The sequence below is a fragment of the Phalangium opilio genome, unplaced genomic scaffold, assembly GCF_054372755.1.
Source record: "Phalangium opilio isolate 3A_F unplaced genomic scaffold, DU_Popi_V2 ptg000024l_1, whole genome shotgun sequence".
Classification (NCBI taxonomy): Eukaryota; Metazoa; Arthropoda; class Arachnida; order Opiliones; family Phalangiidae; genus Phalangium; species Phalangium opilio.
In genome coordinates this window covers 2054806-2069458 of record NW_028324155.1, presented here as the reverse complement: position 1 = coordinate 2069458, position 14653 = coordinate 2054806, and the positions used below count along the sequence as shown (strand labels likewise).

Below are 14653 nucleotides of genomic sequence, written 5' to 3'. Positions count from 1 at the left end.
TTTCGTTCTCAATGCAAGAAAATTACTCCATAGAAAATGCCGATGGAAAACGGCATAAATTGGTCATACTACGGTTCTGGCAGCCATATTTGTGGGTTTCAGTGAACCCACCAATATGCAGTGTAAATTATTTCACGAACCTTTGACCGTTCTCCCCCTTGACCTTTCCAGAAATAGTGATTTTGTAGTAGTTAACAACTTAAGTCACAATTTCCGGAGAACAAACTTTGGTTATCTCTACGTTTTGTAGATGAAAAACATGATGAACGTTTTAATCCGCATCCAAACGAAGACCTATGATGACCTTTGAACCAAATATTTGAAATGAAGATTATTTTGACATAAAATTCGTCAATTAGGCAATTACGAATGCAAATTTAAGACAAAATTAATACAATTTTTTTCATGATTTTTATTAGTAAAAGCTGAATTTGGTTTTCACAAAATCATGACTATCCTAAACAATTATAGGTCTCGTAACTTAAAAAAAAAAAAAAAATGACGGAAACAATTAATTACGTAACTTTAATTTCACAAAATAAACCCAAAATAATTTTTTTAATAGTACTAGATTAAAAAATAATAAGATAAAATAGGAAGGGTAAATTACTAAGACAAATTATAGAACATATAAAATAACCGGTTTTAAAATAAGACAAATCTACATATATAAATTGCAAATTCATTAATTAATTTTTATAAACTAAATAAACCCTCATACGAAAACTATAAAAAAAACTTCATTCACAGATGCTAAAGCCTCTAAAGCATAGTATATATATATATACATATCAAAACCTTCCCTAATCGGAGGAGGAAAGTTTAATTTAATTTAATTCGATATATATCTAACATAATAATAAATTAAAAACCGTGCGAATCAATTCATACTATACAATTTAAGTGCGTTCATGAAAAAGTATTTATATTTACGGTAGTAGGCCTGTACCAGAATTTCTGAATGATTTTATAGTCCTCCTACCCCTAGCCCTAATATTTTGGCAACCCATTATATAATAATATACGAAACAGAACGAAACGGAGTATTTTTTTTGTTTGTTTTTTACTTCTTTTTAAGTCCTTAAATTTCTTTCAAAAACTCTACAATACAAATATTAATATCAATAGAAATTATAAAAAATTGCTTCAATATACAATTTAATAATATGAAGTGTGCTTTGATTATATAATAAACTTAATCTAAAAAATAAAATAAAAAACTAATATTAAGGTTACAATTTCAAAAAAAGGTTCATTAAAAAAAAATTAAAATTAAGAACGAAAGCAATATAATTAATGGGTTAACTAATTTGAATTATTAATTGCACGCAAAATAGGCAGTGTTTCCACAATTAATATAATATAAGGGCGCAAGAGAGGATTATTATTATAATATTTTTTTTTTTTCAATATTTAAATCCCCAAATCAAATCTATCACAGGAATCCTTCACATTTTAATTATTATTATTAATTAAATTATAAAACTACGACTAAAAAAAAATGGCGGCATGCAGCTTATAAAATTCTTCATTTTTCGCAACAATATTTTGTGTATGCCGCGTCTGGTACAGACCTAACTTGATTCGTTTATATCAAGGGGGGGGGGGAATCGGAGATGCAATCAATATATCCTAACAACGCTACAATTTAATTTAATTTAATTCCCATAGATACAATTTAATTTTTAGTTCGACTAATCTCAGTTTTAATCGCGACAGAGAAGAGCCAACATTTTTTCTTTGTTTTCTCCCATTAAGAGTCACGCTAAAAATTAATTATCAATCATTATACAACGTAATACTGGTAAACTGCCGACCGATTCTGGAGATTTTTGTATTTAAAGGAAGAACAACGGATGATCGATGAAATAATATCATTTGTTTAGTTTGTATATTTTTGTTTATGTTTACAAGATGATGATGAATAAAGTTTCAACTAGCTGCCCAGAGTCTGTATGTTTTTTTTTTTTTTTTTTTTTTTGTTTGTTTCCGAAATAACTTACGAAGAAAAAAAGATTCCGATATCTTTTTTTTGGTTTTTGATCGTACCACACACACACATGCACATACACACGCGAATAAAGAATATATATATAAAAAAAACCACGGGAATTATTATTCAGATGAAGACTGGAAAGGTAGGTTTGTTCATGGGTAAATTTTCCGTTCGAACAGTAACTTTTTATGGGGAGATATTGTTTTATCTTAAAATTATTGTACTGATTAGGTTTTCTTTTCTTTTTCTTTTTCATTTCTTACAGCGCTGCTTTAGTGATCTTAATTAATTTCTCTTTCCAATTAGATTGTTTCTATTTCTTAAAAATTTATTTTCTTTTTGGTGTTTTTTTTTTTTTTTTTTAATAAAACGTCAGTCACACATTTTCGTGTTTAGACGGTGGTATTGAAATGAAAGGTTCACTCCACATGCGCCGTAAATCTCCCTTAAATTTATTTCAGAGAAGAATATTGTAAGATTACTTTAACTTAGAATAGTTAAACCAAATTGCTATAAACCTCTATCTACCAGGGGTGTGCGAGTACTCGTTAAGTTCGAGTACTCGGTTCGAGTATCGAGCCGAGTACTCGGATACTCGATAACAACACATTGAGATACTTGAGACAGATTCGAGTAGCTTTTTAACATCTTAAATACTCGAATCCGAGGCTTACAACTATAGCAGACGATGAGTTCATGATCATTTATTTTGAAAATCAGCCGTTCAATGTTTAATTGATCACTAACAATCTTTTTGAACTAGTTAGATGTTAGATAATTGAACATCTTCGTTATTTTTAAGAAATTTACAAAATTGCTACTCGACAAGTCAATATTTGAGACTCGATAATTACTCGAAAGAAACAAAATTTGACCTATCTAAATACTCGATACTCGAGAGTATTTTTGAGACTCGGCTCGATACTCGATAAGAAATTAGTTTCGATACTCGGACTCGGCTCGAAACCGAAAAAACGGGACTCGCACACCACTGTATAAACCTCTATCTACCTATAATTGAAAAAAAAAAAAAAAAAAAAAAAAAAAAAATACTTCACCTTTAAATATGCCATTGTAAAAAGTGGAAGCAGCGTAAATGGAACGAGGTAAAGCAAGGCAGGTTGCGCCGCTTTAAATACCTCTGATGAAACTGTCGCGGTCAATAAACCTAAAGAAGTATTAACATTATTTTAAAAGGTAAGCCTAGTTTGAAAAAGAGAAGTCAGAAGACCAATAGCTAACCGAGGAAATATCCTATGAGGGAACAATGAAAGTAGGAAATTTTATTAAGATTATTTGGAGGGGGAACTCCAGTCTCCGCTGAGTTGACCAGTGATTTTTTGTGCGCGTCGTAACGGAGTACAAAACAAAGTAGCAAGCCGGGCATCACCTTTAATTCATTAATTTTAATTTTTAAATCAATCAAATATAAATATACCCTAAAAATAAGTATACAATTAAAACTTACAATATCTCCGAGTCCAAGCATTGAAAAATGACCAGAGCTACGCATACTGAGAACATTTCAGTAAAATATTATAGAATTATAAATCCCTAACACCTAAGTTTGAGTTAATGTCTGACGAAAACTTCAAACATCAACTACTGGCATTTCATTTGATTTTTTTTTTCTTTTCTTTTACGCTTTGTTTATAGAGATGGGTGGTTTTTGGCAAGCTAATGATATAAAACCGCACACGCAAAAACAGGGAGCGAAATAAATATTAACAAAATTTAATACGTTACCTTGGAAAAACTAATTTTCCTGGCAAAGATAGTTTAGGAGCTTCCCTGACAATTCCACCAATGTGCAGTTTCTTTGCCACTAAACCAACTGGATTTTCGGCAGATCTAGTTGCCACTTTTACCATCACATTTGCATTAAAAATGTAAGATGAAAAAAACACCTGTAAATGTAAAACAAAAAAACAAAAAAACAAAAAAACAAAAAAAAAAGGTTTATATTTTTAAAAAAAAAAGTTCCTAATTACAAAGAGCAATCAATCAATCTTACCCAAAAAACGTCATAAATAAGAAGTCCAGTCAATAATAAGGTAGAGACCTTCAAACTTGGCAGACGGACAAAAGCTATGAAAGCTACGCATAAACCCATTCCCATTGCTGGAAAAATGAAAAGAAATAACATTGAAATAACTCAATGTATACCTTAAAAAAAAAAAAAAAAAAAAAAAAAACTGACCATCCATAAGTAGCCAATGTCCGGTTAAAACCCAAACACAGACAATTGTGATGGACAGTGAGAAAGAAACTATTTCCGCAGCAGTATACCTTCCACAAATACCGAAAGATATTCTAAAACAAACGTAAAGAAATTATAAATTTTGCCAATTCCAATTAAAACACATCAATTTCATTAATTAATTAATAATTACTTACTTATGGCCATCACTACACGGCCTAATTAGATATTGACACATGGGTAATAAAAGAAAAGCAAGTGCAACTGTAGCTATAACTGAAAAAACATGTAAAAAATTGAGTTAATTCATTTAATTACACGTTAAAAATTTAGAATAGGGTCTAAAATTAGTAATTAAACTAATTACCAGCTGTGCAAACTGCAAACAAAAGCTGCATCGAATCAAAGAAGAAAAACATAATAAGAAGCGAAACAGAGGCACCAAGAGGAAGACATAGAGCCTGAACAGTGTCCAACGTTTGAATACCTAAAAGAAATCAATTTTTAATCATTAAGTATTATTGAAAAGATATAATAATTTAGCTTTAGGAAATAACCGTTTTCCATTATTTGAGCATTTTTCTCTTTCTCACGTTGATTGGCTTCTTGTTCCATGTTCAGTGACCTGGAACAGTACGGGGGACTTTATAGTAAAGGGCTGGCTGGGTTAATGGCCCAATTAAAATATTTATTTAATACCTAAAGCTTCCATAAACAATAAGTAATATGGAAATCAAAAATGTCGACACGCGGGAAGAGTCAACCAACGCGTAAGCCCTAAAATATTACAGATTTTAGCAGAGTTACTATTAGTTAGTTACTATTTAAGTAAATAGACAATGCTTTAAGTAAATAGACAATGCGTGAATTCTTTCTTACCACTGGTACTCCGACATCCTCTCTGCATCTGTTGGAAGAGGCATTCAAAACCAGTATCTTGACACTTTTAGATACTAAAATCTTTCACCAACTTAAAAATGGGATTAAAAAAAATTAATATTTTAAGTGCATCACTATTTGAAGTTAAATAAAATAGCTCAATTTCAAAAGCCATATGATATTTTGCATTTTTAAAGCAAATTTTAATTTTAATCAGGTTCTAAGCTTAGTAAATAAGAAATAGGTCTAATAGTGTAGCAAAGAAAGAGGTCTAATAGTATAGCAAAGAAAGAGGTCTAATAATATAGCAAAGAGGTCTAATAATATAGGAAAGAAAGAGGTCTAATAGTGTAGCGAAGAAAGAGGTCTAATAGTGTAGCAAAGAAAGAGGTCTAATAGTGTAGCAAAGAAAGAGGTCTAATAGTGTAGCAAAGAGGTCTAATAATATGCCAAAGAAAGAGGTCTAATAATATAACAAAGAAAGAGGTCTAATAATATAGGAAAGAAAGAGGTCTAATAATATAGGAAAGAAAGAGGTCTAATAATATGGCAAAGAGGTCTAATAATATAGGAAAGAAAGAGGTCTAATAATATAGGAAAGAAAGAGGTCTAATAATATAGGAAAGAAAGAGGTCTAATAATATAGGAAAGAATGAGGTCTAATAATATAGCAAAGAAAGAGGTCTAATAGTGAAGCAAAGAGAGAGGTCTAATAGTGAAGCAAAGAGAGAGGTCTAATAGTGTAGCAAAGAAAGAGGTCTAATAGTGTAGCAAAGAAAGAGGTCTAATAATATAGCAAAGAAAGAGGTCTTATAATATAGCAAAGAAATAGATAAAATAATGTAGCAAAAGAGGCCTAATAATATAGCAAAGAAAGAGGTCTAATAATATAGGAAAGAAAGAGATAAAATAATGTAGCAAAGAAAGAGATAAAATAATGTAGCAAAGAAAGAGGTCTAATAATACAGCAAAGAAAGAGGTCTAATAATACAGCAAAGAATGAGGTCTAATAATATAGCAAAGAAAGGGATCTAATAATATAGCAAAGAAAGGGATCTAATAATATAGAAAAGAAAGAGGTCCAATAATGAAGCAAAGAAAGAGGTCTAATAATATAGCAAAGAAAGAGGTCTTATAATATAGCAAAGAAAGAGGTCTTATAATATAGCAAAGAAAGAGGTCTAATAATATAGCAAAGAAAGAGGTCTTATAATATAGCAAAGAAAGAGGTCTAATAATATAGCAAAGAAAGAGGTCTAATAATTTAGCAAAGAAATAGATAAAATAATGTAGCAAAAGAGGCCTAATAATATAGCAAAGAAAGAGGTCTAATAATATAGGAAAGAAAGAGGTCCAATAATGTAGCAAAGAAAGAGGTCTAATAATATAGGAAAGAAAGAGGTCTAATAGTGTAGCAAAGAAAGAGGTCTAATAATATACTAAAGAAAGAGGTCTAATAATATACTAAAGAAAGAGGTCTAATAATATACTAAAGAAAGAGGTCTAATAATATAGCAAAGAAAGAGGTCTAATAATATAGCAAAGAAATAGATAAAATAATGTAGCAAAAGAGGCCTAATAATATAGCAAAGAAAGAGGTCTAATAATATAGGAAAGAAAGAGGTCCAATAATGTAGCAAAGAAAGAGGTCTAATAATATAGGAAAGAAAGAGGTCTAATAGTGTAGCAAAGAAAGAGGTCTAATAATATACTAAAGAAAGAGGTCTAATAATATACTAAAGAAAGAGGTCTAATAATATAGCAAAGAAAGAGGTCTTATAATATAGCAAAGAAAGGGATAAAATAATGTAGCAAAAGAGGCCTAATAATATAGCAATTAAAGATGTCTAATAATATAGTAAAGAAAGAAATAATATTAGGCTTCAAATAATGATTTTTGTTAGAAGACTTGCCAATGAACAAAGGATGACACATACCTGCTTTTATACTAAGACAATAAAATGTTGTATTGATTTTCATCATTTAGCCAATTATAATTGGAGTCATTGCATGGACAAATGTTGACAAATTATATTTATATTAATCTTTTTAGGTTCCCTAGGCCTAGTTAAGTTTAGATTGAATCAATTACAAAGGAACTGCATTTTTCATACCTAAAAGCAAAACACCAATATTATAAATAACTTTATCCTAGAGGGAGTAATGTTAGGTTTTAATACTACAAGGCAAAACTGGAGGCTAACAAGCGTTTCATTTTGCAAACAAATTCAGGGTTGCCATTAATTTGTTTTTACAAAACCAAACGGAAATGAGATGGTAGATCAGTTAAATATAGTTGTTTATAACAGTTGTTCATAACCAGCTGTATGTATCATGATGAGAAATAACATTGAACTCTATATCACAAATTTTAGACTAGATTCATCTACAGTATTTAAGCACTAGCTATTTCACAGCAACACATTTTATGCTACAGCCCAGTGAGCTGGAAAGGTCAAAAGGGGCTAAAATTCAGGAAAAAAAATGGCTAAAATGTAAGACTAACTTTAAACTAGAAACGTGTACTTATTGTAACTTCATTAAAAATATAATACAGTGTGTATGTTATTCAATTTTAAATACAAACAGGCAACCCTGGGAAATTACAATCACAAACACCCTTTTGTTTAGTACAATCGGAAATTAACATGATACTATTATGATGATAGGTGTTTTGTGAAATTACTAGACAGGAAACCAAGTCCCAAAAATAATGACATTGGCCAAGGCTTAACTTTTACCAATATAAATTCTATTATCTATACTACAAACGGTTTTAAAGCACATAAACGGTAAATTATAGAAAATAAACACAAGAAAGCATTCAAAACACTACTCACACTCGTAATTTTGAACATCTGAAAAACTTTTTTTATCGAAAAACGCTAATCTACGAACTCATTTTTTGGACAATAGAAAACGGTCCAGCATTTTCTACTTTCTAGACATACTGACATAACAGTGACGTCCGTTTTTCGAGACCGCTGATTGGTTTTCATTATCAGAACCTGATCAACAACGGTCCAACGGGAGTAGCGGCCCGGGGAGAGGTCTAATGCAGGCAACGGGGTTTAATAATTTTTAATTTTAATTAAATTTCATGAAACAATATATAAAATATTTATAAAGTATAATTAATTTAAACTGAGTGCAAATCATGGACCAATCAAAGGAGAACATATTTTTGTTTGTACCAAACATAATTGGTAAATTGCAATGCAATTATTGCAGAAAACTAAATCTTATTAATTAATTAATTATTTATTTAATAATTATTTTGTTATACCTTTGACTAGGATACGCCAGAATAATTTTGGCTTTGATAGCATTTTACTATATGACAACTGATTATGTGACCGCCACTTTTTGTTACCTCTTGAGTGGCCTCTTGGATGCCTTTGATGGCTATGCAGCAAGATGGCTTAATCAATGTAATTAAACTTAAATTAATTTTGATTAAATATTATTCCACAGCTTATTCACTTCTGCTTCTTTCTAGCCACTAAATTTGGAGCCCTGCTTGATCAGCTGACTGACAGATGTGCCACAATGTGTTTATTAGTCAATTTGTCCATCTTGTACCCAAAATACTTGTTCCTTTTCCAAATGAGCATGATCATTGACATTGCCAGCCACTGGATTTACGTTCAGACGTCAGTAAAATGATCCTTTGCCACCATGTTATCATTATCTATGATAAAAATGGCGCTAGTTACCTATAAAACAAGTTGCCCCGATGAAATAGCGAACGAATTTTTTTTTTTCAAAACTCAATTTAATCATCAATAATTAATTAATTAATTATCTTTAATTTCAGTTCACTAATGCGAGGGAAAGGTACTCACAAGTATATTGACCCATCAGATCATCCCATTATGAAAATATATTACACCAATAGAGTAAAAAGACTCTTTATTTAATTAATTAATTAACTAATTAATTAATTAAAATTAATTTTTAAAAATAATTTTTATAGACTGTCTTGTTCTTCATGTGTGCTGGAAATGAATTATTCTATGGAATGTTGTACTTGGCTTATTTCACAGAGGGACCACTTAGTATGTTTTAAATTTAATCAAATTAAATTTTAATAAATTATTAATTAATTTTTTTATTCCATAGTTCCTATTCTTGGTGTTGGAATATTCAAAATTATTTGCGTTATTTGCACTCCCGTTGCTCTAGTGAAAACTATGATAAGCTTGCTTCATCTGGCTGTCGCTTGTATGAATTTAAGCATTATCGATGTCAATGAACGAAAAGAAATTGAAAGTGCGAAGAAAAAGGCCCATTAGCCTTTTTTTTAAAATTAATAAAATTCATTTAATGATTTAAGTAATAAATACTTAAGCTAGTCCAATAAAAAGATGTATCAATCGATGTAACCCCTTTTTTTGTCTTTATAGCTTGAAAAGAAATTAAACTTTTAAATAATCTCTATAGATCAAATTAATTAAATTAAATTAATATTTAAAAATTAAAACTAATTTTTATTTTTGGGTATATTACTATAAGTATATTTTTATCTTTTGTATAATTTCATGATTTCATTCCAGCTTTATTAATTGTTTTAATGCATTGTCGGCATTGTCTAATGTGTGTGTATTGACTCTTGAGAGAATTGTCAATGGTTTTAGGTGACCCACTTTATTAAAGAAGCCTCATAATAACTTTCATTGTTACTTGAAGGCTTTCCTAAAATGAGAGACTGTATTGGCATTTATGTTTTTAGATCAATAAAGTTCAGTGATATATTGTTATTGTTTGCTCCATATTCTAATTGAAAGTTTATTTTTTTTATCCAGAGCATAAATAATATGACGCTTAAAGAAATAGAATAGAGTAGTATCATTCCGTTTTAACTGTAAATAAGTTTATAAGATATGTTCCACCATAAGTTTGTCACTGGTTACAAACTGGAGCTTGTCATGAAGTGACGTAGGTCATAGATTCTCAATCATAAAGCGACGCCTGGTGAGGCGCTGTCAAAGTCTTAATACGGATTAAATAATACAAATCTTTCAATCAAAATATAAAAAAAATATGTAAAATGACTGAATTGGCTTATTTAATTAATAATTGAGTTAATCTTTATAATTAAATTAATTCGTCGTTATTAATTACATAATCAAAGCGTGGATTTAGGTTTATTTGGTTTTACGATTACGAGTCTCGGAGTCTGTTTTGTTGGCACTAGGTGGCGTGGCCGAGTGAGATATCCGAGTCTATAATTTAGGTGACGCCTGGTGAGTGGTGACGCTTCCGAAGTTCATTGCTGTATACGTGACGCCATTGTAGCTTTCAGTTGGGGCCTGAGACAGTGAGACGAGTTCGACCGGTTCGTTAGGGTTTGGAAGTGCCACGTGCTTCCGTCGGACCTCGGTAGTATGAATATAGTGGTTCTGCGTTAATTTAATGTTTACATATTATTATTATTTGATCACCGTTGACACACCATGGCTAATTGCAATGAGTATACGCGTCCAAGTTGTGAGAGATTAAAGTTAATGAACGATAAAAAGCGTGACATTTACGAGTTACAGGTAGCCACGTTTGTGTCATGCTCGGAAATGCTATTGTATTTCGAAACGGAGTATAACTGGCTTCGAGATGCAGAGTACCGTAAGTCCTTCAACTCTGAAAAGTTGAGAATCATAGACGCGATTTTCAGACATGGGTATGAACTTTGCATGTGCGAAGAAGTGATAAACACTAATTATATTTTAGAGAATGCATTTCGTTGTTTAAGAAATGCGTGTGTTGAGTCTCCCCAAAACCAGCTATTGATATTAAATTGTGAAAAAGTGTTTCACAATCTCTTGGAACTCATTAAAAACACGTTAATACCGTCCTGTCTTTGCAATGAATGTGACATAAACATTACACGCTTGGCTATACAGTTCTTAGGAAATCTCTGTGCAGGCAGTGGCTCTGTTACTGCACAGATAGTTTTCGATAAAATATGGAATCCATTGCAATTCCTTAAACTATTTAAACACCAGGATCATAAAATTAGGGAATACTCAAGCATGCTCTTCTATAACTGTATTCGATCATCAGAAGCTATTAATAAGATATTAGATGAGAATGTTATCGAACAGCTATTGGAAGTGCTTATGGACAATTTAAACGAGTATAATGTGGAATGGGATTTTTACATTGTAGAAAGATTTGCCGAACGGACTCAATTTTGGAGTATCTACCATAATTTAAAAATATTAACCAGAAATAAAATTCTTGATATTTTACTGCAAAATGAGGGGGATATTTCTAAAGAAGCTGTAGAATTTTTATTATCAAATTTTAAGACTTTGGTGCAGACGTTTTTGAATTCATCATGCAGTTTTACTTCAATCGATCCCCCAGAAACCGCCAGACACTTGAGAATATTATGCGATGTCTCAGTGTGTAAAGATTCATCCCAAATTCTAATATCAGACACTCGTTTATTAGAACTATCAATAGAACTGTTAACAGCTGTCCATTCATTAGGTAAATGTAATGTCCATGAGTTTAAACCCATTCAAAACCTCGAATCTTTAACTTCACGCCATGATGAAATTGTTGATGCCGATTTCTACGCTCTAAAGTCCTACTTGATAAGACTAATTGCCAACATGTGTAACGAAAATGCTACAAACCAAGATATTGTCCGAAAACACAATGGTATTGAGCTCATTCTGGATTGTTGCAACTTAGATGCCAGGAACCCTTATATCATTCAATGTTGCATTTTTGCAATGAAGATCTTAATGAAAGATAACCAGGAAAACCAACGAGTATTGGCCAGTATTAGTTCAAGTGGAGAATACGCGAAATCGCCTATTTTAACTGAACTTGGTATAGAAGTTAAGAAGAATCCTTAATTGTTACGCTCAAAATGTTGGTAAAGATGTGATCCAACATTCATTCACTTGTTTTTGTTTTTTCATCTTTTATTTTTAAAATGTTATTGATTGTATTAAATAAAATTTGTTGAAATAGAAACAAAGTATCACTTTTTTAATTGTTTTTCTTCATTTTTTGTTAAACATGATTCGCGAAAAATTATGGAAACCGTCATTTAAATTATTTTATTTCAGCTGCTTAGTAATTTGTCTGTAGTTTTGTATTTTTTAAAAGCATTTCTAAATATAGTGCTGTCAGTTGTGACGTCACGAGTCTGCCTTTAGCAATGGGCGGCCATGACAGTTACCGTTTTTTTTTTCTTTATGGGAAAACAGGCATGGGTGACGTCACACCGGCGCTTCTGACAGCACTCTATAGAAACATCGCGCTTATGAAAGAAGGAAACGAAAGGGGTAAAGTAAAGAATACAGTTATCTCCTGGAAATAAAATACTCTTGAATTGACTAGGATTGTAGTTAAGTTAAGTTTGTGCAGACACAACGTAAAATGAGAATAAGAACAATGGAAGAAGAAAGGGGTTGCTTAGTGATAATGTAGAAAGAAAGTAATAATAATAATACTACGACTAGAAATCACATCATTTTCAACAGCTGAAGTTTAGTTTCCATTTCAGTTCTTATTTGTTTTGTTTTGTTTATTTACTTGACTCCCACGTGACTTTACCTTAATATTGCCTTAAAACTAATTAGTAATTACCAAAAGACACCCCCCCCCTTTCCTTTATTGTCGCAAAAAAATTTAACATGAATTTTGAAAGATTATCTAGAAAAAGGGATTTATATATTTTTATCTTCCAATTATTATTATTCACAAAAATTTTTATATGAAATTTACTGGAAAGTAGTGGTAAACAAAATCACTGGGATTTTAACGTAAAGACAACAAACTTGGTGGGGTGACAGATGACTTTAAATTATATTATAAACAAAATACGGGTTTCTTTTAACTCAAGCAATGAAACAAATAATCTAGGAAAAAATTAAAGTTTGCATAGACAAAACACTAATGGAATAAAGGCACCAATAGCGACAAAGATAGGTAGCAATGTGCTAGAATCATCTGTGCTGTATGGGTTTGGACTCCTTGGACCAGATGGTCTCCTGGCTTGAGCGCTAATTTGTTCCGTTTTAATGTCTTCCTCTTCTTCTTCTTTACTGTCCCACCGTGATAGAGAAGCTAATTGTGGCACATCTATTTGCAAAAAAGTAAAAACATTATTATATACAAGACACCAATTCGGTAAATAGCGTTCGATACCTACCTGTTGAGGTTCCCCTCATTACGTAGATAGCATTAACTTTTGGGTTATCTCTATATCCCTAAAAATATAAATGTTATAAACTGTTAGTATTTAATGTATCATTAAATTAATTAACCGAATGACATGACGTACTTTTATGAATTCAACTTTGATTTTTCCATCATGTTCAGATTCTTCCCCATTAACTATAATTTTATTTCCTTTAACTTTGAATGGAATGTGTTCATCATGCGCCACTCCTTTCCCCACTTTAGCAAAGATATCCAAATCTGACACCACCGTATGCACTCCATTTAAAACCACATCAAAGACCTACAGATACTGAAAATGTTATAAAACACTGTCAGAGATGACGGTGACTGATATAACTTACCTTCATACCAGGAGAATTAAAATACACTTCGCAAAATTTTAAAACTAACACGTAATCCCCATCGCGATTAACTGGTATGTCATAACCAAAAGTACCTTGATGGTATCTTTCTGTCTGGTATAATATTTGATCGGCTCTATTTACCCTGCCGATTATTAATTGTTTACCGTAATCAGACGAGGTGCCGATTTTACCGTGTAAAGGGTCTCTTTTATAATTTATACCGTTTTCATTATCAACGTAATTTTCACCACCAGCGTTTATAGCGTAGATAATTTCGCCTATGCTATTTCCACGTTGAAAGCTGCATGCTAAACAAAGGCTTAACAAGGCCAACTGGAGTGAATTTGATACGGAAAACATGCTTATTCGCGGTAGAATCAACGATTAAACGAGAAAAGGTACGTTTCTTCGCACTTATTACTTTAATTAGCATTAATTTCCTATCGCGTTAATCATAGTTTATCCGTTATTTTACGCGCAAATTTTGCAAGTCGACGATCGGCTTCGAAGTAAGCATGTCCATCTTGGATTTTTTACCGGCGTGCGTCAAAACGGAAAGGGGCTGGAAATAAAAGGGGAAATATTTCGAGGGGTCCGGCACTCAGACAGAAAATAACGTCAAAGTCGACTGTGTAGTCTTTACTTTACTGCAGGCGGCAGCGTTGCCAGATAAAAAATACCAAATTATCTTACCAAAGCCAAAAGATTATCGATTTTCAACCAAAATTATCGTACGCTCTGAGCGCCTCCAAAATAGTGGTAAACCCTATGCGGGTGTTCTGATTCACCTTGAATTTATACTAAAATCAGTACAAGGGTCATAAGGAGATAGGCTAATAACGTCTCCAAGCGTTTCTCACATCATGCCTTTGGTCTTAACTGTATTATTACTATGGGATGAACATGATTCGCTGCCTCCTATTTCGCCTTTTTCCACCCCTAGCGAGATTTTTCTGCCCAGATTAGTTCAATTTCCCGCTAAACTCGAAATTATCGTACAATTATCGTACGCCTAAGCCGAATTATCGAATT

The 14653-nt window shown here is 31.7% G+C and overlaps 4 protein-coding genes across 5 annotated transcripts; 2 read left to right on the top strand and 2 right to left on the bottom strand.

The window, feature by feature from the left end:
• Positions 1–392: 392 nt before the first annotated feature.
• On the bottom strand, positions 393–8058 carry SppL (signal peptide peptidase-like protein). Of its 2 annotated transcripts, none has more exons than XM_089867762.1 (14): positions 7916–8058; positions 7013–7189; positions 5076–5166; positions 4896–4973; positions 4754–4821; positions 4564–4683; positions 4394–4472; positions 4197–4309; positions 4011–4117; positions 3743–3903; positions 3465–3510; positions 3239–3386; positions 3055–3164; positions 393–2441 (listed from the first exon to the last, which is right to left on the bottom strand). In XM_089867762.1, the coding sequence occupies exons 3-14, from the start codon at positions 5117–5119 to the stop codon at positions 2373–2375; spliced, it is 1143 nt and encodes a 380-aa protein (XP_089723888.1). In that variant the 5' UTR covers positions 5120–5166; positions 7013–7189; positions 7916–8058; the 3' UTR covers positions 393–2372. The 2 variants fall into 2 exon arrangements, with proteins under 2 accessions (XP_089723888.1, XP_089723889.1); XM_089867763.1 differs by having other exon boundaries at positions 3465–3501.
• A 40-nt stretch (positions 8059–8098) lies between these two features.
• On the top strand, positions 8099–9835 carry Pis (phosphatidylinositol synthase). The gene is made up of 6 exons (XM_089867767.1): positions 8099–8281; positions 8372–8506; positions 8575–8728; positions 8893–8974; positions 9052–9133; positions 9198–9835. Exons 1-6 carry the CDS (start codon positions 8233–8235, stop codon positions 9368–9370), a joined length of 675 nt encoding a protein of 224 aa, XP_089723893.1. The 5' UTR covers positions 8099–8232; the 3' UTR covers positions 9371–9835.
• A 513-nt stretch (positions 9836–10348) lies between these two features.
• LOC149692098 (ataxin-10) lies at positions 10349–12687 on the top strand. Its single transcript, XM_089867761.1, has one exon. The coding sequence runs from the start codon at positions 10532–10534 to the stop codon at positions 11939–11941; it is 1410 nt and encodes a 469-aa protein (XP_089723887.1). The 5' UTR covers positions 10349–10531; the 3' UTR covers positions 11942–12687.
• LOC149692097 (malectin-B) lies at positions 12057–14178 on the bottom strand. Its single transcript, XM_089867765.1, has 4 exons — positions 13619–14178; positions 13378–13557; positions 13246–13303; positions 12057–13175 (listed from the first exon to the last, which is right to left on the bottom strand). The coding sequence occupies exons 1-4, from the start codon at positions 13979–13981 to the stop codon at positions 12964–12966; spliced, it is 813 nt and encodes a 270-aa protein (XP_089723891.1). The 5' UTR covers positions 13982–14178; the 3' UTR covers positions 12057–12963.
• Positions 14179–14653: the final 475 nt, after the last annotated feature.

Excerpts from the sequence above, each read along its gene's own strand:
- SppL (XM_089867762.1), bottom strand. The coding sequence starts at position 5,119 with ATGCCTCTTCCAACAGATGCAGAGAGGATGTCGGAGTACCAGTG. Across the intron at positions 4,473-4,563 it reads GTTTGCAGTTTGCACAGCTG|TTATAGCTACAGTTGCACTT; the intron begins GTAATTAGTTTA and ends ATGTTTTTTCAG. Across the intron at positions 3,904-4,010 it reads TTATTTATGACGTTTTTTGG|GTGTTTTTTTCATCTTACAT; the intron begins GTAAGATTGATT and ends TTACATTTACAG.
- Pis (XM_089867767.1), top strand. The coding sequence starts at position 8,233 with ATGGACCAATCAAAGGAGAACATATTTTTGTTTGTACCAAACATAATT. Across the intron at positions 8,282-8,371 it reads GTTTGTACCAAACATAATTG|GATACGCCAGAATAATTTTG; the intron begins GTAAATTGCAAT and ends ACCTTTGACTAG. Across the intron at positions 9,134-9,197 it reads TTTCACAGAGGGACCACTTA|TTCCTATTCTTGGTGTTGGA; the intron begins GTATGTTTTAAA and ends TTTATTCCATAG.
- LOC149692098 (XM_089867761.1), top strand. The coding sequence starts at position 10,532 with ATGGCTAATTGCAATGAGTATACGCGTCCAAGTTGTGAGAGATTAAAG.
- LOC149692097 (XM_089867765.1), bottom strand. The coding sequence starts at position 13,981 with ATGTTTTCCGTATCAAATTCACTCCAGTTGGCCTTGTTAAGCCTTTGT. Across the intron at positions 13,558-13,618 it reads TTAATTCTCCTGGTATGAAG|GTCTTTGATGTGGTTTTAAA; the intron begins GTAAGTTATATC and ends CAGTATCTGTAG. Across the intron at positions 13,304-13,377 it reads TCAAAGTTGAATTCATAAAA|GGATATAGAGATAACCCAAA; the intron begins GTACGTCATGTC and ends TTATATTTTTAG.